A 22,397-nucleotide genomic window follows, 5' to 3' on the forward strand; every position below is an offset into this window, starting at 1 on the left:
ACCTAGGACTGCAGGACCTTCGTATTGTGAGGCAGACGCACTAACCCCTCTCCCACCATGAAGCCCAGCAGATAAGTGATTTTCCAGAATTATCCTAGTAAGTGTGTCTAATAACATCTGAATTGCTCCCACTGCCCTCATCTTTTTTTTTTTCTAGTCCTTCCCTCTCACTTTCCTCATCCACAAATCTTTCATCCTCGCTCAAATTAATGGGGGAATCGTTGCTTTCTCAGTACCAATCGCTCTCGCTGCTGGTGGCCATGATTGTAAACAATGTGAGGATGTGAGGAGCTCCACAACCCGTGACGTCACGCGCACATCGTCTGCTACTTCTGGTACGGGCAAGGCTTTTTATAAGCGACCAAAATGTGCGAACTTTATCGTCGATGTTCTCTACTAAATCCTTTCAGCAAAAATATGGCAATATCGCGAAATGATCAAGTATGACACATAGAATGGAGCTGCTATCCCCGTTTGAATAAGAAAATCTCATTTCAGTAGGCCTTTAAAATGTTGTGGTGAGCCCTCAGATCAAATACATCTTATAAGATGTCTATGGTCTGCGATGAGGTGGCGACTTGTCCAGGGTGTACGCCGCCTTCCGCCCGATTATAGCTGAGATAGGCGCCAGCGCTCCCCGCGACCCCAAAAGGGAATAAGCGGTAGAAAATGGATGGATGGAAGATGTCTATGGTCACAGCCGTAGTAGACATTTTATGTCTATAGTACTGTTGAAATTATGTACGATATTCTCCAACCCTGCAGAGGGCGGCCATGAGGTGAAAACAAAACAATCCGGGTATTTTCACAGTTGCGCTTACGTATGGTTCGCAACGTACGTAAGGAAATAACGCAGACGTAAGTGCGGTGGTGAATCCGACTAGACGACGTACTTCGTTTGGGGCCAGCGTCGGTCCTTGTGTGCGTGATGCAGTTTTCCGAAGGCGAGCTGCATCAAATAAACATGTTTTAGCAAGCAAGAGTGCGGGGGAAACAAAGATTGTTCACGTTTACAAATCATCGCAGGTGCTGCTGAGGTAGCAAGGTGAGTGTTTGCTCTATTATGTTTGTAACTTAAAGGATTAGCTTTTAGCTTAGCGTAGCGACTCAACCACGTTTGGCCTAACTAGCGCCATTATTGCACCGAGTTTAAAAGCCAAAACGAGGACCAATATAATATATTTTTGTAGTAGAATCTTCTGTTAAATATTGTGCGTGTATTTTTGATGGGAGATATTCGCATAACTTGTATAATATTTACGTTTTTAGATCCATTGAAGCAATTGTTACCGAACGCAAGCGAAGCAATCGGATGCTAGCTCAACTCTTATTCAACCACTTATAACACTGTTTTCTTAAAGCTAGTTTCTATTATTATTTCATTTTAAATAAACTTATGAGAATGTTTGCATTTTATGAACTAGGCCTGCACGATTTTCAGAGAGAAAAAAATAAAATTTCGATTCGATTCGCATTTTGATATTTTGTTAAAAAAAAAAAAAAAAAAAAAAAAAAAAAGCCTAAAACTGCGAAAATAACGAGTGAAGGATGACTTTTACACTGCCAAATAATACATCATTGTCTCAAGGTGCTCCACATTTGGACATTATTGAAATATTTACTTTAAACATATTTGGCTGTATGCAGACAGATTTAGAGCTTTGGTCGACAGTACACCAGAGATAGATAGATAGATAGATAGATAGATAGATAATACTTTATTGATTCCTTCAGGTGAGTTCCTTCAGGAAAATTAAAATTCCAGCAGCAGTGTACAGAGTTGAGATCAATTTAAAAAAGAGTAAAAAGTAAATAATGGGGGTTTAAAAGGAAACAAGATAGACAAATATTACAAAAATAATAAAAACAATGGGAATAACAATGTAACAGTAAAATAAGACTATAACAAGACAAAGCAGGCAGTAGTGACCATGTTATGAAAACGTATTGCACTGTTAATATTTTGAATCCCCTGTCATCCTTGTACCCCCCCCCCCCCTGATATAACCTATACAGTGATTATATTGTAATAATACTATATAATCATGCAAGTAGCGAATTAAAAGGGTATAAAGTCATCACTGTGTAATTGTTTATAATTTTACTGTAATTGGAAGGTAAATAACTGTTAAAAAAAATAAAATGGGTTCTGATTTCTGTAAGCAAAAATGTAACCCACACAAAAATTACAATATTTAACATTTGTGTTTTTTTTCATTCCAGTTGAAAAAACTAGGTTGCACTTTGTCTTTTTGTTTGTTGCCATAACATCATTCTCGCTCGTTTGTCCGCGTTGATGGTCTCATATTGCCCATCCGATTTGAACCTGAGCTATTACCGCAACGGGACATTTGGCTTCGTAAAAAATTTTTTTCCTCTTAACTTTTATTAGTTTGTGGAATTTTATACTAGCGTGTAGCAGGGTGCTCTGTCTGCGCATCCTGTGTGTATAAAGCTGGAGGTCTAGCCCTATGCCCACCGAGACAAAGATTGTTAATGACTGAAAAGAGGACTCACTGGGGTCAGGTAATTCTACTGTTAAATAAAAGTGCTTGGGTGCTGAGAGCAATGCAGAGAGTGAGACGAAGAAACGTGAGGCTCAATAATTCTGATTGGCCAACGTGTTTGTCACTCAAATGGCGGTGACGGCGAAGGAAATAAAAACAACTTCCAACTCATGCAGTTGGTGATTGCAGTAATTAAAACCTTCATTGTCGATTAATCGTGCAGCCCTTTTATGACCGTTTTTTAATTAAGTTTGTAACACAGAGAAGTAAACAAATATTGAAAGCACCTTCAACCATCTAACATGGTTTCCTTTGTGTTTGCTTGTAGTTAGAGGCGCCATGGCAGTTCCCTTCCCCTTCAGAGGAGTCCCTCCTGGGATCCCACCTCCAGGTGTACCCCTTCCACCTCAGGTCCCAGACTACATGACGGAGGAGAAATTGCAAGAGAAAGGTTTGCTCGCTCCCCGCAGGTCTTCATTTGAAGCCTTCCGTGGTCATGGTGGATTTGTGTCATGTGTTGAATGTCTTCCAACCCCACAGCCCGAAAATGGCAGCAGCTCCAGGCAAAGCGCTACTCGGAGAAGAGAAAGTTTGGCTTTGTGGATGCTCAGAAAGAAGACATGCCACCGGAGCATGTCCGTAAGATCATCAGGGACCATGGGGACATGACCAACAGGAAGTTCCGGCATGACAAGAGAGTTTACTTGGGGTAAGAGTACTATTATCTTTCATTTTAATTCTTAATCATCCGGTCTTCAAAATCTAATGTATGCCCTCAAGCTTCGTGTTTTGGTTAATATAATTGAACTGATCCAGTTTGTTTTCTCCACAGTGCCCTCAAGTACATGCCCCATGCAGTTCTGAAACTCCTGGAGAACATGCCAATGCCCTGGGAACAGATCAGAGACGTGCCAGTCCTCTACCACATCACTGGGGCCATTTCTTTTGTGAATGAAATACCGTGGGTCATCGAGCCAGTCTACATCGCCCAGTGGGGGTAAGAATGATGCATTTCACACACAAAAGTTAAGCGTGGCGATTGACGTACTTCCCTGTATCCCCTCTTAGCACCATGTGGATCATGATGCGTCGAGAGAAGCGTGACCGTCGACACTTCAAAAGGATGCGCTTCCCGCCGTTCGACGATGAGGAGCCGCCGCTGGATTACGCAGACAATATCCTGGACGTAGAACCCCTGGAGGCCATTCAGATGGAGATGGATCAAGAGGAGGACGGTTCAGTAGCGGAATGGCTCTACGAGCACCAGCCCCTCAAAGAGACTTTAAAGTAAGGACCGCTTGACATCTTTTTGGGTTATTTGCGAACAATGCACTGACTTTTCGTTGTTTCAGGTTTGTAAACGGCACCACTTACCGTCGCTGGCAGTTCACACTTCCCATGATGTCCACTCTGTACCGCCTGGCCAACCAGCTGCTAACAGACTTGGTGGATTTCAACTACTTCTACCTGTTTGACCTTAAGGCCTTTTTTACGTCCAAGGCGTTAAACATGGCCATACCAGGGGGGCCTAAATTTGAGCCACTCGTCCGAGACATCAACCTCCAGTAAGGACCTTCCGCATATCTTGCTGCACATCTCCCAGCAAAAAAAAATTGTCGACTTAATGTTTTTCTGTTTTCTTCCCGAAGGGATGAAGACTGGAATGAGTTCAATGACATCAACAAGATCATCATCAGGCAGCCTATCAGGACGGAGTACAAAATCGCATTCCCCTACCTGTACAACAACTTGCCACACCATGTTCACCTCACCTGGTAAGAAGCAATTTTTATGATCAATTACCACATTTTTCACTGGATTATAAGGTGCACTGCCGATGAGCGGGTTTACTCAAGTCTATTTTCTCACAAAAGGCACATTAAAGATCACTTCCTTGTGGTCTGCATAACATGTAATGATGGTTCTTTTGTCAAAATGTTGCATAGATTAGATTTTACAGACCATCTTCAACCCGTTTAGTTGGCGGTCCTATTTACCTGGGTGTCTTCTTTCCATCATCTTGGTTGTACTGGTAGTTCTTAGCACTTCCATAGCGAGTCCACTGACAGATATAAGTTAGAACTGTATGCTACATTATATCAGAAATGACAACCGCACAGAATGAATGCCCCACAACAAGAGGATAGAGAAAAAGGAGCTTATTGACTACGACGTGGTCTACAAAGGCGGACATGCGCACATTTTTTGAACTTATACAGATCCCGAATACCCATCAGCAGGACCCAATAAGTAAATTATTTTTGCTTAATAAGTCGGGGGAAAAAAGGCCAAATAATGTCTCCTGATAGCCATTTTGGGGTCCTTATACACACACCCTAATAATACTTGTATGTTGAAACACAACACGTCTGACTGCGGTAGCCGTAATGCTCCTTTTACCATCAAGTTGTGCGGCTTCGTTGCTTACTAAAGTCTTGTTAAAACATTTTGACAGTTTTTTCAGGGCCCTGTGTAATGTTGTATATGCTCAATGAAACATCAAATGATTATGCTTGCTTGCTTTTGTGTACTTGATAGCATCATTTACTAACCAGACATCAGTCAACCTGGAGTCCACGTGTATCTCTTATATGTGACTGCCATCTACTGATCACACTTATTACACAATGTACTAAATAAAAAAGCTTTTAATGTCGGTAAGCACCACTAGAATTAATACCTCCATTAGGCGCACAGTCGACTTTTGAGAAAATAAAAAGGATTTTAAGTGCGCCTTATAGTCTGAAAATATTGTACATGTAGGGAAACCCTGTCTGTTATATATTTTATAAATAGTTATACTTAATTTGTTTCTTGTTGGTTGTAAAAAAGAGTTTGTTGTTTCGTATGCAGGTACCATACACCCAATGTGGTGTTCATCAAGACCGAAGACCCAGATCTTCCTGCGTTTTACTTTGATCCACTGATCAACCCTATTTCACACAGACATTCAGTCAAGGTAAGTGTGCGTCTCGTGTCTTCTATAGACAACAACTTAACACAATGCGTTGTTCTAGGGATGCATGATAATGGAAATTTGGACCTATACCGATAATTTTCCAGACCTTCACACCGGATAACGATAATTTACATTTATGTACATATATAAATATATATATATATTTACACAAGATTTAGCAGTGTTTCCCCTGGTTAGCCAGCATACCTTTGGGGGCGTGGCTAGTGGAGTGGTCAATATGACAGTTTATGATTTGCATAATCTGCGATGATTCATATATTTTCTTTAAGATGGCAAAAAAATATATACATATGAAAAAAATATTTCTTAAATGACTAATATATTTTATCTTATATAATTTTACTCTATTTTTCAATTGTTGCTGCTTATTGTACAATGTACTTTGAGAATTTTCAAGTTTCTAGAAACTTCGTCATGCCTGTTATTGACTTTTATTAAAGACTACTCATGTTTGTACATTGCGGCAAGTTTGACTGTCACACTTGCTTCGCGCTTATGCTCCGATTACATTTTCTCTCCTTAAAAGAGCGCGACTTTCTTTAAATTATGCACATTAAACATTTTGTAAATCACTATCCCTGATTATTTCGGATGTATTAACGTACGTCCACGACGCTGACATTCTGTGCATATTGCTTACATCATGCCAACATCCGGTTTCTGTGATTACATTTTTTTTATTGTGCATCCCTACATTGTTCTTGGGAGCCTATCTGTTGCTTTAATTCATTGATCAAGTCCTCTTACAAAGGCGCACTTGCATTGGTCTGCTTGCCTGTGCGTAACAAATGGAGGAATATTAAAATGAATGGTGGCTTTTATTTATGGCCCTGTGCAGTTGCATTAGGTCTGCCATCAGTCAGATATTGTTTATGTAAAGGAACTGATAAGTCATTTTTAGTTTGTGCCTCAGTGTGATGATTTAATGTCTCATATTGTCATTGTTGCTACCTGCTTCTTTTCAGAGTCAAGAGCCTCTACCAGATGACGACGAGGAGTTTGAGCTTCCCGAGTTTGTGGAGCCCTTCCTGAAGGAGACGCCACTCTACACTGACAACACCGCCAATGGCATCGCTCTGCTTTGGGCGCCACGGCCTTTTAATCTTCGTTCAGGTCGCACCAGAAGAGCCATCGATATCCCTCTGATCAAAAACTGGTAAGCAGGCCAACATGTTAATAATTGTCATCAAAAAAATGTTCTTTTTTAAAAAGAGAGGTTTTTAATTTCAACAGGTACCGTGAGCACTGCCCTGCTGGACAGCCGGTGAAAGTACGTGTGTCCTATCAGAAACTGCTCAAGTACTATGTTCTCAATGCTCTCAAACATAGACCACCCAAGGCCCAGAAAAAGAGGTGTGGCATTTTTGTTTTGATTTTCCTTTTACAGACTTAGATTTATTCTTTTAAGCCTTTGTTTTGCTCATCATCCGAGATTTGCTGTTAAGAACTATGTTGCTTGGCTTACAGGTACCTGTTCCGCTCCTTCAAGGCCACCAAGTTCTTTCAGTCCACCAAGCTGGACTGGGTGGAGGTGGGCCTGCAGGTCTGCCGACAGGGCTACAACATGCTCAATCTGCTTATCCATCGCAAGAACCTCAACTACCTGCATCTTGATTACAACTTCAACTTGAAGCCTGTCAAAACACTGACCACAAAGGTACAAACTTAAACCTTTGTCATTAGCATTGTATACTCTTATATAATTACTTGACATTTTATTATTTACCCTTCCAGGAACGCAAAAAGTCTAGGTTTGGCAACGCTTTCCACCTCTGCAGAGAGGTGTTGCGACTCAGCAAGTTGGTGGTGGACAGCCATGTGCAGTACAGACTGGGAAATGTGGATGCTTTCCAGGTCATATTAGTGTATATTTTCTGTACTTTTGTTAACCTTTGGATAGTTGTGCATTATTTTAAGACCCAACCTGATGAATTAGTAAGCCAATTCTCAATATGACTTATTTTTTATAGTTGTCTGATGGACTGCAGTACATCTTCGCTCATGTGGGACAGCTGACTGGCATGTACCGCTACAAGTACAAGCTAATGAGACAAATCCGGATGTGCAAAGATCTGAAGCATCTTATCTACTACCGCTTCAATACTGTAAGTATTATTCGATTTTTTTTAATTGAGACGTTTCTCGGGTTGTAAGGATATGAAAATTTCACAAGTGTCGTGACCAAAATCATCACAGTTGTTATTGCGGTCAGTATTGTTCAGACGCTGAAATTATTATAGTGTTGTCTTAATAATTTATCCATTCTATGGGTCGAACTGCCAATTTTTTTTAATGGAAAGTGTGTAACAAATTAAACATATTATTTCTGTAGGGCCTTGTGTTGGCCGTTGTTCAGTGGTCCTTAAACGCCCTATAAAAACACTTCTCTCATATTCTTTGCAGTATTAAACAATCACTCTGTTCTTAAGAGACCACAGTTTGTAGGTTTAGTGTGCACAGTTGAATATGTTAGTTACTAGGACAGCAATGTGTTATATAAGTTTTGAGTTTATTTAGAACATGCGTACAATTACACGTGATACATCACAATTTCCAGTTTCTCTTTTTAACATGTTCGAAAAGGAGTAGGAAGAAGCAGAGCTTATTTCATCCTACATCTTTTCCTTTACATAGCAGTTGCTAATACTTGTGTTCAATTCCTGTTGTCAATTAATTCACAATATACTCTGTAAGTAACAACATTAAAAAGTAATTAGTGAAGTAAGTTGTATTTCATGTGGTGAGATGAATAAGATTACCAATTAATTCTGAATGTTTATCATGGTTATTTTACTTTGTTTAATTTATTTGCTTGATCCATTTCATAATTTAATTCCACATACTGATATACTAAAGGTTTTAAGTGTTGTGTTTGCATACAAATGTTTTAAATTACATTTTTCTTTTAAGCTATATTTCTTCCTTTGTTGAGAAGAATTGTTGTACGTTCTTGGCTAGCAGGTTATAGTTTGCTTTGTGCATAATTTAACTGTTTGCAAATTCACTATGTTGTGGAATTTCAATATTTTCAATTAAAAAAATACAGGGTTTGAATGTTCTCTATATCCAACTATCTGTTTTATTCTCACTGATATTTTTTGCTACTGTGTACTTTTGTAGTGTTTTTCCCTCATATTTCTGCACAATAACTCAGTTATGGTAACACTAGCAAGCAGTTTAGGTTGGGGTAAGTCGTTTAATGGGGAAGGATGTTAATGATTCTTGTTTTCATGTTAGCATTTAAACAAGCGATCCGTTACCATTTAGTCCGGGAGTTAATCAAGAGCAGTTACCAATCAAGGTTTTTCCATCATTTCAATTTTAAAATGGTAATACTAATAAAATATTATTAATACTAGTTATTGTTGCATTAATAAATGTTTCACATGATGTATTTAGCACACCACTCAGTGTATGTAATTGTCTCAAATCCATCACTGCATGTTTTAATTGTAGAATTTTGAGTTCATGTTTGGCTATTGTGATTAATCAGGGTCCCGTAGGCAAGGGGCCAGGTTGTGGCTTCTGGGCGCCTGGATGGAGGGTGTGGCTTTTCTTCATGAGGGGCATCACTCCCCTGCTGGAGAGGTGGCTTGGAAATCTACTGGCCAGACAGTTTGAAGGTGAGCCAAATTTTTTGTTATATCCTAAATGAACAATGATACAGTATTAAAGCACATAAAAGAATGTATAACTACATTCGTCCCAAGAGGCAAACAAAAATGTAAAATGTTACATAGAGTTTTGCTATAACTGTGGTTACTGTCGATATTTAGATGTGTGGAACTCAGACAATGGATTTTGCATTCTGTGTGTGAACTACTTGTAATTGTTTTAATTTAAATTTGCCAACAGGGCGTCACTCTAAGGGTGTGGCCAAGACCGTAACCAAACAGCGCGTGGAGTCTCACTTTGATCTGGAGTTGCGTGCTGCTGTAATGCACGACATCCTAGACATGATGCCCGAGGGCATTAAACAGAACAAGGCCAGGACCATTCTGCAGCATCTCAGTGAGTCGTGGAGGTGCTGGAAGGCCAACATCCCCTGGAAGGTTGGTATATAACAAGTCATTACCGTCATGAAGATACAACAAAGGGAATGTAAAACTAAAGATGTAACGTTTCTCTTTTCCCTACAGGTGCCCGGCTTGCCAACACCCATCGAGAACATGATCTTGCGTTATGTGAAAGCCAAAGCCGACTGGTGGACCAACACGGCCCACTACAACCGCGAGCGAATCCGTCGCGGAGCCACGGTTGACAAGACGGTCTGCAAAAAGAACCTGGGAAGACTGACTCGTCTGTATCTGAAAGCTGAGCAGGAGCGACAGCACAACTACCTGAAGGTAAGTTGCTGGGACAAAAAACTTATTGTTTTTTTGTTTTGTTTTTTGGAAATCCTCTTACATAGGCGCACTTGCATTGGACTGCTTGCCTGTGCGTAAGAGCGGGAGGAATATTGAATTTAATGGCAGCTCTTTATCACTAGCTGCTGCAGCAGCGAATATGTCGCCATTCAGACATTGCTTTGAATTAAATTCAAGGGTCAAGTTTGTTTTTTTAGCGGTTTAGCTCGGTTGGTAGAGCGGCCGTGCCAGCAACTTGAGGGTTGCAGGTTCGATTCCCGCTTCCGCCATCCTAGACACTGCCGTTGTGTCCTTGGGCAAGACACTTTACCCACCTGCTCCCAGTGCCACCCACACTGGTTTGAATGTAACTTAGATATTGGGTTTCACTATGTAAAGCGCTTTGAGTCACTAGAGAAAAAGCGCTATATAAATATAATTCACTTCACTTCACTTTTATTAACATATCAATATTACAAACATGCCCACAAAACCGTCATTTGATGTCAAACTGCTAAAAATGTTTTATATATATTTGTGAAAGTGGTTATTATGATTTTCCTACAGGATGGCCCCTACATCACAGCTGAGGAAGCTGTAGCCATCTACACCACAACTGTTCACTGGCTGGAGAGTCGACGGTTCTCACCCATCCCCTTCCCACCATTGTCATACAAGCACGACACCAAGCTACTCATCCTGGCCCTGGAGAGGCTCAAAGAGGCTTACAGGTAAACAAACATTCAACAGCTGTGGTCATTCCACCCCGAAAAGCAGCCTTAATGGATGTATCTTTTAACAATGTGTGTCCTAGTGTGAAGTCTCGCTTAAACCAGTCTCAAAGAGAAGAACTGGGTCTGATAGAGCAGGCATATGACAATCCCCACGAGGCTTTGTCCAGGATCAAGCGTCACCTGCTCACCCAGCGAGCCTTCAAAGAGGTCAGGACCAAACCATTGTTTTTACTCCTGCTCGACATGCATTCGTAAATTGCACTTGTCTACCGACATCCTGACTGACTCAAAGTCATGAATTGTGACATTTTTGTGAGACTAGAAAATAGTTAAGTTTGCCAATTTAATAGTAAAAATAATTTGTATGTGTTTATGTTAAGTTAGCAATCGATTTTAACCGACTGACCTGTAAGGACAGTTAAAAAGTTACACCGTGATATTTTTGCAGTAGAACACTATATAGCAACATTTTAATTTTACAATAGGTACTTAAAACAGAACACTCCTGTCATATGAAAAATCTATGACCACTAGGAGTGTCACAAAAATCGATTTTTTAAATTTAATCACGATTCTTTATTTTTAACGATTATCGGCCTAATCAAAAATCGAGCTAATCTGTTCTGTCCAGCCACTCAGGCAAATCTTTTTGTTGATGTAGATGCCCATGTCTGATGTACAGATTTACTTTAGAAAAAAGAAGTGTGGAATACTTTCCTTATTCTTGCCTTATTTGTATTTAACTTTATTAAATGTTTGGGTAGATTTTTTTTTTTTTTTTCAACAAACCCAGTTTTCTTTGAAGTATTATAGAAATTTATTAGAACTGTTTATGTAATGACTACAAAATGTACAAAATAAATTTTAAAAATACTTCAGGTACCACGAGTCTTTCTGAGAATGACTCCCATAACAGTTTGAGTAGTCCTTAAAAGTAGCTTCTTTTTTTGTGTAATAAATCATGTTTTTAATGATGTAAACTAATTTATGTAGTTTTTATTACAACATACACTTTTGTATTTACAGATATATATATATATATATTATATACAAGCAGTCAAATGAATATAAAATTAACAAGTTGCATTGTAAGTGCTAATTATTATTATTAATTATAAAAGCTAAGATTCTGTCAAAAAATCTGAGCAGTTGTTCCTGGCCACATCTTGTTTTCAAATATTGCTTTTTCACCACATTGCTGATTTTTTGGGGGGGTTTTTAAACACATTCTACATTTTCCTGTAGATGAAGCCTTTTCAAGCAAAAACATGACTAAATGAATTGAAAATATCAATACTACGGTATTATTGAAAATTTGATTAGACCAAACCAATTAGATTATGTGGTTCAGTTTCGTGGCCACTGACTGGCTCAGCCTCTGGCCACAGGCAGCATTACTACATTAGATTCAAAGAGTGGGAAGGTGACTTATGGGTAAGGGTATCACGCTTTTCTACCTTCAAGGTAATCAAAGGGCTTTGACATTATTACCACATTCACCTATTGATGACATCAGTAGCAACTGGGGGTTTTTGGTATACTTCGACATGGTCACAGTGGGACTGTGTATTGAACCCGGAACCACAGTGTTGGGGGCCAACCAGTCTTCCACCACCTGCGCATGCTTACATTAGCATGGTAGCAGTTAGCATGTATCAAGTACCAAGTTGTGACTGAGGAGTACGGCTGCAAAATTAACTTAAAAAGTTAGCATGCCTACATTAGCATTGTTGTTATTCCGTGACTAGAGGGCTCTCATTATGTTGTCAAATGTATTTAGAAGGTAGTAAAGTGTTTTTTATGCTTTAGTTATGAAATTATAAAAGTTATAGATATTCTTACCTGGCGAAAATTCATTTATAGTGGTCATGTCCAAAACCAAATAACAGCCTTAAACAATGGATCATTGCAGTGGCAATTATGGATTTGACAGTGCTAAATTTAACTTGCTATTCATTTGTTGTGAGTTAAGTAAAATAATTTTTTTTATATTAAAATAATCAACACTCACAAATATGGGGGGAGATCTACTGGATTGCAAACATTAAAAGTTGGCCCGCTATGCATTCATTCTTGACAGAGGTTTTTTGAGGAGCTAACCAGAAGCTTCATTGCATTGACCTTCATTACACTGTTCTTGTTTTGCACAGGTGGGGATCGAGTTCATGGACCTGTACAGCCACCTGGTGCCGGTGTACGACGTCGAACCCCTGGAGAAGATCACAGACGCTTACCTGGATCAGTATCTGTGGTATGAAGCTGACAAGAGACGGCTGTTCCCACCCTGGATCAAACCCGCCGACACTGAGCCACCTCCACTGCTCGTCTACAAGTGGTGCCAAGGTCGAGGCACTGCCATTACATAAACAATGTTTAAAATCGTCAATACAGATCATATTTATACTCCTATCCTTTTGAATGTTTGCAGGCGTTAACAACTTGCAAGATGTCTGGGAAACTGCAGAAGGAGAGTGTAACGTGATGCTGGAATCTCGCTATGAGAAGATGTACGAGAAGATAGATCTGACATTGCTTAACAGGCTGCTGCGTCTTATTGTGGACCACAACATTGCTGATTACATGACGGCCAAGAACAATGTGGTCATCAACTACAAGGTAAACGGATTTCTAATACATTTTACAAAGGTACTGCAGTTTTTTGAAGAACACATTTATTTTTTTTTGCATTCTAACATTCTAAATTTTCGTTCTTATCTGTACTGTAAAGTTCAAATTTGAATGACAATAAAGGAAGTCTAAGTCTAACATTAAAGGTAATTTAAGTCACTCTTTTCCGCCTAAAAGCGCTCTAAAGACATCAAAAACCTCCATTGTTTTATATATATATATATATATACGCTGTAAGTATATAGGTTGTATTCAGTCATGGGACTTTTAAACCAAAGTTAACGAAGTAGCGGGCCATCAAACCAACATGGCAACTTTGCAGAAAATCGTGTACGAACTGAGTATGCAAGGGCTATGTCTTACCACTAAAAGCAAATACGAGCAAAAAAAATGCCAACTATGTAACAGTGTCTATGGATGTTCTTATTCATCTGGAACACATTGATGAAGACTACTTTGGTAAGAGGCGAAGCGTCTTCTAAGACAAACCCAACAGTCCAGTTGCGATCGATTGAATGCCTCGCGTATGCAATGGAATCTATCCCTATAAGTTATCAAAAAAAGATTTGTCGAGTGACCTCAAGGATTATCCGTCGGTCACGTTCCCAGACATGTCGAACTATCTGGTACACGACAGACCCTATGAAAATTTGGAAAAGTACACAGGTCTACAACTTCTTTGTGTGTGGCTGGGTCAAGGATATTGGTATCAAGATTCTCCCAGATAAATCACGCATCGTGTCTGCTAGGGTAAGGTTGCATTTCATGACTTAACTTTGCGTCTACAGCCATGTTTGTTGCCTTAGTTTTACACGCGCCGTTACGGGTGCGCATGTATTTCCGTCCATCAAAATATAATTATAGATATCAACGTTTTATATGTGCTTCATTTATGACTGCTGCGTTTTGTAAAAGCTTAACTATTTTAGGCTTTGCTCACTTTTGATTTATTTTATCTAGACTCACCGAGTTATATTGTTTACAAAACACTCCCTGCAAACATGCATTTTAAGAACCAAACAAGATAAAATACAAATAATATCAAGATAATAATAAATGGGAAATACTAGAAGTTAAAAGTATAACAAACAAACCTATAACAAAGGGATCACTGCAAATGTGTGCATTCTTCAACTCTGCCTTCTTGGACTGAAGTACGTGCCACTTGTCTTGTCCTTTCGTAAAATCTTGACATCTTTCGCCCTTCTCTCGAGGAACTCTGAAGAAACTTTTAAACTTTTTGCGATTCGAATGGTTCTTAAAACAACCAAGCATAGGGCCTTTTTTTTTCAAGAAAGGCAAAATGCCAACCAAATCCCCACCACTTGTAGCCTTGCATATTTAATGAGCCGGTTGTGACATCGGGTAAATACAACCTGTATGTACTGTAGTAACCGGCAGATTTATAATAACATGTAATATTTGTTAGGAGCTGTATTTGTCTCTGCGCATGTGTGAATGACGTTGTTGTTCGGCGAAAGTGAGTCTTAGTTTTTGTGACGCAGGAGTTACAGTAAAGTCATTAAAATGTACAGTCGTCTCTATTGACCCAACAATATTTGCGTATTTTTGTCATTAAGCATACGGCGACGTGTTAATTTCACAGAGGCTTCACGTTTGCTTTTCCCTTTAACAACAACACTACTAATCATGGCAGACTTCAAAAGCGACAACAAAGTACTTTGGAACAAATGATGATCCAGAACCCTATATTTTTTAGCATGAATATACAGGATGAGCTATAGGTTTTAAGAGCTGAGTGGTAAGTTGATCCAGCTTTAGTGAAACACTGAGCATCATGTAGCAGTATAGCCGAGTGCTAAACAAGATATACAAGCTACAAACATAATAAAACAATCACTTACTGTACAAGGTCAGCTCTTACTGGGATGCCGACAAAAAGAATGTTCTTATATTCCCATTTAGGTGAATAATTCTTTAAAATCCTAAAGCAGGTTTAAAAATAGGAAAGTGGCCACAAGTGAGTGTTTTTTCGTGTCGTTTTCGCCATCTATGGGTACAAGTTGAATGTCAAAGTTGACCAACTTCTTGGTTTATGATCACAACCTTCTACTGTCCAGGTGAGAGGCACGATTTATAATTTAGATTTAACTTTCATTAGCTCAGAGGCTATGCAGCACCAGCTCATATTGTCGATAGTGTACTGCGTAAGCTAGTTAGCTCTGCGATCACGGCGCCGCTAAAAAAATGGTCTACGTTAACGCTTATAATAACAATATTGTTAATATTCAGGTCACAAGATGCAAATAGAATATTGTTAGTGGTTTTAGGATGTTTTAGAGAGCTTTACGGTTGCAATAGAGTACTCTAATTACTGTATTTTTTGGATTATAAGACGCAGTTGTTTTCATAGTTTGGGGGTGCGACATATACTCCGAAGCGACTTATGTGTGAATTTAATAACACCTTACCGTAAAATATTAAATAATAATATTTATCACAATGGCGGAAGAGACGAAGAAAATATCAGCAATCGTCACACACTCGTCAAACAATAAGAATTCGGCGGGGAGGGTCATGGCAGAAGTGCATTGTGGGTCATGGAATGCTAACTGCTATATGCTACTGCCGTAGCTATTAAAATGGATCATTTCAACGTTGGTGGTAACTTATAAAAACTGAGAAGGGCTGAACAAAAATGGCACCGAAAAGAAAATCATGTACTGCAGATTACAAGCTGGACGTAGTGAAATATGCAGCAGAAAACGACAAGAGGAAGCGGCGCATATCTTTGGAGTTGGCAGAGTTATTTAGGAGCGACATCGAGGAAGAAGATTTCATCCGATTTATTGATTAGGAGTGACAGATTGTTTGGTAAAGGTATAGCATGTTCTATATATTATAGTAATTTGAATGACTCTTATGATAATATGTTATGTTAACATACCAGGCACCTTCTCAGTTGGTTATTTATGCCTCATATAACGTACACTTATTCAGCCTGTTGTTCACTATTATTTATTTATTTAAAATTGCCTTTCAAATGTCTATTCTTGGTGTTGGATTTTATCAAATAAATTTCCCCCAAAAATGCGACTTATACTCCAGTGCGACATATATATGTTTTTTTTCCTTCTTTATTATGCATTTTCGGGGGGTGCGACGTATACTCCGGAGCGATTTATAATCCGAAAAATACGGTAGCTGCATTGTTAGCCACCTCATACTTTCATGCATAAAAAAAGAAAAATGTGTTCTTGTCCTACATAGGGATTGTGAATGATAGGCAACATTTCCATAAAGTACAGTTCCTTGTTGAATATATCAAATAATTCCTAATTATTTTTCTGTTATCACATTTGTAATGCAATACAAAAAGTAAGTGAACATTTTCTTATTGTTTTTAGGACATGAATCACACAAACTCTTACGGCATCATCCGGGGACTCCAGTTTGCCTCATTCATTGTACAGTACTATGGTCTAGTTATGGATCTACTAGTGTTAGGTCTGCACCGAGCCAGCGAGATGGCAGGTCCCCCTCAGATGCCCAACGACTTCCTCAGTTTCCAAGACACAGCAACAGAGAGCGCCCACCCCATCAGGCTGTACTGCCGCTACATCGACCGCATTCACATCTTCTTCAGGTTAGAACGTTGTTTGAAATTTAGTATTTCCTTTTTTACGCTTGGCTAGTTAGATTTTTGTGTAATTATTCTCTTGTGACTTCATCAGGTTTTCTGCTGACGAGGCTCGGGATCTCATTCAGAGGTATCTGACAGAGCACCCTGACCCCAACAATGAGAACATTGTGGGCTACAACAACAAGAAGTGTTGGCCCCGTGATGCCCGCATGAGGCTGATGAAGCACGATGTCAATCTGTGAGTCGTCTGCCTCTGATTTATACTACTATGTATTTCAAACTAGTCAAAAATTTGACTATAAGTCTTTTCATATTCATCTCAGTGGGCGTGCAGTGTTCTGGGACATCAAGAACCGCCTGCCAAGGTCTGTGACCACAGTCCAGTGGGAGAACAGCTTTGTGTCCGTCTACAGCAAAGACAATCCCAACCTGCTCTTCAACATGTGTGGCTTTGAGTGCCGCATCTTGCCCAAATGTCGAACAAGCTATGAGGAGTTCACCCATAAGGACGGTGTCTGGAATTTGCAGAATGAGGTAAAGAAATACTTTCCCTTCATTGACCAGTACCAGTTTTTTACCTTCCACAGACCCAAAATGTTGTGGCCACCATACCATTGCGGTGTTAAAGGCATCGTTGCTTTTGTGTATTTGCATGTGTAGGTTACCAAAGAGAGGACAGCTCAGTGTTTCCTGCGTGTGGATGATGAATCAATGCAGCGCTTCCACAACCGAGTGCGGCAGATCCTGATGGCCTCTGGCTCAACCACTTTTACAAAGGTCAGTGAATATTTTAATTCCAAACCTGGTGTTTTTGGCAGCCATCTTAGTTTTAGTCTTAGTCTTTTGGATGAGAATACTTAGTTTTAGTCACACTTTAATCATTTCCTTTTGTGGTAGTTTTATTTGACGGAAACTCCAAAGGGTTGTAGCCTAGGTATGAAAGAGACAACCTGAGGGATAAAACGACCAGTGATTTTGTCATTGAGGTGATGGCGTTGGACAACAAGCCCTTTATTATTGGTGAAGATACAGGCTTTTGTGAGCTAGTAAACCGCTAGGAGCCACTGTGTACTTTCAAGCTTTTTCACATTAGTTTTTTCTAGCAAAATATGTGATCGCCACACTGATTGATGAAAATAAGGACATAAGCTTCACTACTTATTTATGAGGGTTGGGTTATCCCAAACATAGTAGAGATGTCGTCCTTAGTTAGGACAAATCTACATCTACCGTTTGTCAAATCCACCTTAGATGTGTACAAACTGCAGTTAAAACATTTTAAGTATAATGAATAGGGATGTCCCGATTAACATATCTGGCCTAATATCCCGATCCGATATTTTGACAGATTGTCCATCCATTCATTTGCGGGAGTGGCTGGTAGAATTTAAACAGTAACACATTTTTATCAAGCTTATCTTATTACATTTAAAATTTTCTAGTATTGTTGGAAATCAGATGTGTGGTATTGCCTGCTCCATACAACTTTTTAACTAAATAAAGTGGCTCGTGCACAGAAAATAAACAGAAGAAAAAATGTCTATTGGCTTCCTTTTTTAAAAAAAATGTGTTATTTGACTAAATAAAGTGGCTTGTGCACAAAATCTAAACAGAAGAAAAAATGTTTATTGGCTTCCTTTCTAAAAAAAAATGTTTTTTTCCTTCAAAGCCCTCCTGTATCTAAATATTTGTAAACAATAACAAAAAACAATTAAAAAATAAAGATTTTGTATTAAGAACAGTAAAAAGATAAAGATCAATCTAATTGTTTTAGTATCGTTTATACACTGATACCATGCTCTGTATTGATAATAGCGACATCTTCATCGATCACCCCTATTTTACATGGATGCTTTAGCTGTTAGCTTCTTGTGTTGTCCTGCTTGGTGTGTGTAACATGCTTAGCCATTCTCTTTCCTGTAGTCCTCCAGTAAAAAGTTTATTTTCCACCATGGTGTTGGATTACAATTTTAGAACAAGGCTTCTCGACGATGCTCTTCTTAGAGCTTGCTCTTAATTTGGCGCGGTGTTCTGGCAAGACACGCACTGTCCGGGAGTTAAAGCACACATCTCCTGCATGTGTGTAACAAGGAATATGGAAATGTAATACTGTCTCCCTGACTGAGTTTGTATCCCTTTTGTAGGAAGTTTCCGGTGAATACAATCCTTAGCCATGTGAACACAAACAGCTGTGGTAAAGATCGCCTGGGCTCAGCAGCTCATCAGTCGATCGCGATCAGTTGAAAAAGGCAAATATCGGCCCCCGATCAAAGCATCTCTAGTAATAGATTTAATAATAATTATCGGTATCTGTTTTGATAAAAAATTGCGCATCCTAAAATGTACAGTCTTAAAAATTGGAGGAAGTGTTTGTCAAAAAGACCTAAGAGTTATAATGAATGTTTTTGCCTCCAGATTGTGAACAAATGGAACACAGCTCTCATCGGTCTGATGACCTACTTCCGTGAAGCGGTGGTCAACACCCAGGAGCTCCTGGATCTACTGGTCAAATGTGAGAACAAGATTCAAACGCGTATCAAGATCGGTCTGAACTCCAAAATGCCCAGTCGCTTCCCGCCTGTCGTATTCTATACTCCCAAGGAGTTGGGAGGCCTGGGCATGTTGTCCATGGGCCATGTGCTGATTCCACAGTCTGATCTGCGGTAAGGCGGCACTTTTTCCTTGATCCTTAAATTACTTCAAAGTTGGTATTAAACTGTTCTCTTTCCCCACCAGGTGGTCCAAGCAGACAGATGTGGGCATCACCCATTTCAGGTCCGGAATGAGTCACGAAGAGGACCAACTGATCCCAAACTTGTATCGTTACATTCAGCCATGGGAAAGTGAGTTCATTGACTCGCAGAGAGTGTGGGCAGAGTACGCCCTCAAGAGGCAAGAAGCCATTGCACAGAACAGGTATTTTGTTCTTCTCATTGGTAGTGTTTTTATGAAAGTACTTGGAGATCTCATGATGGGCATGTTTTCATAAAAGGCTTCCCCGGTCATTAGACTTGTGTATTGTGAATGCTAGACACCCACATATTTCTAGTTTTCCTTGCCCACAAAGGAAAGAATGCCGTAAGCTGTGGAACAAATGGCAGTTTGTGTTCTGTATCTCAGGCGTCTCACTTTGGAGGATTTGGAGGACTCATGGGACAGAGGAATTCCACGTATCAACACCCTTTTCCAAAAAGACAGACACACACTGGCCTATGACAAAGGCTGGAGAGTCAGAACAGACTTTAAACAATACCAGGTATGATGGAGAGATATTTTAGCTGGAAATGCATGTTCCATGCAAAGTTCAAACGAGCTCCAGTCAGCATTAACGTGTGTTGCATGATAACATACTGTGTTTAACACCAAATGCTGAAGTGAATCTGAAAATTGATGCATCTGTTTTTTGGAATAATGCAGGTGCTGAAGCAGAATCCCTTCTGGTGGACCCATCAGAGGCATGATGGAAAACTGTGGAACCTCAACAATTACCGGACAGATATGATCCAGGCTCTGGGTGGTGTGGAAGGCATCCTGGAACACACTCTCTTCAGAGGCACCTACTTCCCCACATGGGAAGGTCTCTTCTGGTGAGTCATGTTGAGAAATCAATTATACTCACGTCGCCAGGTTTTCTTATTGTGTGTGTTTTCCCCAATATTGAATCTAAATCAAACTGACCAATTGTCTTTCTGGACTAAAGGGAGAAGGCCAGTGGCTTTGAAGAGTCCATGAAGTGGAAGAAGCTGACCAATGCGCAGAGATCTGGTCTCAACCAAATCCCCAACCGTCGCTTCACTCTTTGGTGGTCGCCCACGATCAACAGAGCCAATGTTAGTTCCAAATAGAACTACAATAGCATTATTTGTAGGGGTTAAAAAGTAATATTTTGAAGGTTAAAAGCTTCAGAAACTAATAGTGTTTTCCCCCCTCTTTAGGTATATGTGGGTTTCCAGGTGCAACTTGACCTGACTGGAATCTTTATGCACGGAAAGATCCCCACACTGAAGATCTCCCTCATTCAGATCTTCAGGGCTCATTTGTGGCAGAAGATTCATGAGAGTGTTGTCATGGATCTCTGTCAGGTAGGATTTTTCTCCACAGAGTAATAAGAAATGGAAAGCTATATTTCCCTGCTTTTATTTGTACAGATATGAATGTGTTTTTGCTTTTAGGTTTTTGACCAGGAGCTAGATGCTCTTGAGATCGAGACTGTGCAGAAGGAGACCATCCACCCCAGGAAGTCCTACAAGATGAACTCGTCTTGTGCCGACATCCTCCTCTTTGCATCCTACAAGTGGAACGTCTCTCGGCCATCTCTGCTGGCTGACTCAAAGTATGACTCGGAACTTCTCTTCATCGATTGTCTATGCACATGAAACTGGGGTATGAACTTCATGTAAACTCCATGTCTGACTCTTTGCAGGGATGTGATGGACAGCACCACCACCCAAAAATACTGGATTGACATCCAGCTGCGTTGGGGTGACTATGACTCGCATGATATTGAGCGCTACGCAAGAGCCAAGTTCTTGGACTACACTACGGACAACATGAGCATCTATCCTTCCCCCACTGGGGTGCTCATTGCCATCGACTTGGCTTACAACCTTCACAGGTCAGTATTATTTAAGTAAGGGGTGTCCAAAGTGCGGCCTGCAGTTTTTCTTTTGTTGGCCCGCTACACCATTGTAAAGACAATAAAAATGGATAAAATTTGATACAAAGTTAGCATGCTAATGCTTGTAAGGCTGACCGAGCCTGACCCAATCAGTGGCCACAATACTGATGAGGGCAGTCTCATTGTTTTGGTCTCGTCTAGTGGCCAATACTACTGTAATATTGGTATTATTAGTTAATTTAACATTTTTGTGCTTAGAATTACTAATTTAGGGCAAAACGATGTAGAATGTGCTTTGTTACTGATAACACAAAGCTAAGAAATCGATGTTGTGTTCAGAAGTTTAGCATATTTTGATTGACCCATGTTGTATTCGTTTTAGTATCTTTAATGTAAAAATGTAACAAAGTGGCCCCCGCTGCCTTCAATTTTTATCCATGCACCCCTTGGTGGAAAAGGTTTGGACACCCCTGGTTTAAATACTTCAATGAGCATGACTTGATAACAGTTATTAGAGCTGAGAAATATAAATATGGACGTTGTCCAGCTCTCACCTTGCATGTGTTCTTTTTGTGCAGTGGTTATGGAAACTGGTTCCCTGGCAGCAAGCCTTTGATCCAACAGGCCATGGCTAAGATCATGAAGGCCAATCCTGCGCTGTATGTGCTGAGGGAGCGCATCCGCAAGGGTCTGCAACTCTACTCCTCAGAGCCCACTGAGCCCTACCTGTCCTCACAGAACTACGGGGAACTCTTCTCCAACCAAATCATTTGGTTTGTGGATGACACCAATGTCTACAGAGTCACCATCCACAAGGTGTGTGCTGACTTGTGCTCCCAATTTTAAACTTTGAAAATGTTTGTCTCTTTGTTAGGTATTACCTCGATTTACGAACGTTTATGTAGTGAAGCAAATTTCTCCATAAATCCAAAACAAGCTGAGCTGTGGTTTATGCGCTGCTCTGCCAACACACGTGCACA

At 39.9% G+C, this 22,397-nt stretch overlaps 1 protein-coding gene across 1 annotated transcript in view; it reads left to right on the forward strand.

The window, feature by feature from the left end:
* Positions 1-870: 870 nt before the first annotated feature.
* prpf8 (pre-mRNA processing factor 8) overlaps positions 871-22,397 on the forward strand; it is a 30,352-nt gene continuing 8,825 nt past the window's right edge. The window contains exons 1-33 of the mRNA XM_061919184.1: positions 871-1,045; positions 2,836-2,958; positions 3,048-3,216; positions 3,340-3,504; positions 3,576-3,794; positions 3,860-4,072; positions 4,157-4,282; positions 5,361-5,466; positions 6,453-6,643; positions 6,721-6,840; positions 6,955-7,144; positions 7,222-7,341; positions 7,458-7,592; positions 8,981-9,110; positions 9,343-9,539; positions 9,627-9,833; positions 10,401-10,564; positions 10,648-10,774; positions 12,718-12,910; positions 12,996-13,183; positions 16,564-16,802; positions 16,891-17,037; positions 17,123-17,333; positions 17,460-17,576; positions 19,215-19,462; positions 19,536-19,715; positions 19,920-20,055; positions 20,217-20,386; positions 20,500-20,629; positions 20,735-20,881; positions 20,972-21,132; positions 21,223-21,414; positions 21,996-22,233. Coding sequence (XP_061775168.1) covers positions 2,847-2,958; positions 3,048-3,216; positions 3,340-3,504; positions 3,576-3,794; positions 3,860-4,072; positions 4,157-4,282; positions 5,361-5,466; positions 6,453-6,643; positions 6,721-6,840; positions 6,955-7,144; positions 7,222-7,341; positions 7,458-7,592; positions 8,981-9,110; positions 9,343-9,539; positions 9,627-9,833; positions 10,401-10,564; positions 10,648-10,774; positions 12,718-12,910; positions 12,996-13,183; positions 16,564-16,802; positions 16,891-17,037; positions 17,123-17,333; positions 17,460-17,576; positions 19,215-19,462; positions 19,536-19,715; positions 19,920-20,055; positions 20,217-20,386; positions 20,500-20,629; positions 20,735-20,881; positions 20,972-21,132; positions 21,223-21,414; positions 21,996-22,233 — 5,388 coding nt within the window. The 5' untranslated portion in view covers positions 871-1,045; positions 2,836-2,846. The remainder of the gene's footprint in view (positions 1,046-2,835; positions 2,959-3,047; positions 3,217-3,339; positions 3,505-3,575; positions 3,795-3,859; positions 4,073-4,156; positions 4,283-5,360; positions 5,467-6,452; positions 6,644-6,720; positions 6,841-6,954; positions 7,145-7,221; positions 7,342-7,457; positions 7,593-8,980; positions 9,111-9,342; positions 9,540-9,626; positions 9,834-10,400; positions 10,565-10,647; positions 10,775-12,717; positions 12,911-12,995; positions 13,184-16,563; positions 16,803-16,890; positions 17,038-17,122; positions 17,334-17,459; positions 17,577-19,214; positions 19,463-19,535; positions 19,716-19,919; positions 20,056-20,216; positions 20,387-20,499; positions 20,630-20,734; positions 20,882-20,971; positions 21,133-21,222; positions 21,415-21,995; positions 22,234-22,397) is intronic.

Source organism: Nerophis ophidion, linkage group LG13 (assembly GCF_033978795.1).
Source record: "Nerophis ophidion isolate RoL-2023_Sa linkage group LG13, RoL_Noph_v1.0, whole genome shotgun sequence".
Lineage (NCBI taxonomy): Eukaryota > Metazoa > Chordata > Actinopteri > Syngnathiformes > Syngnathidae > Nerophis > Nerophis ophidion.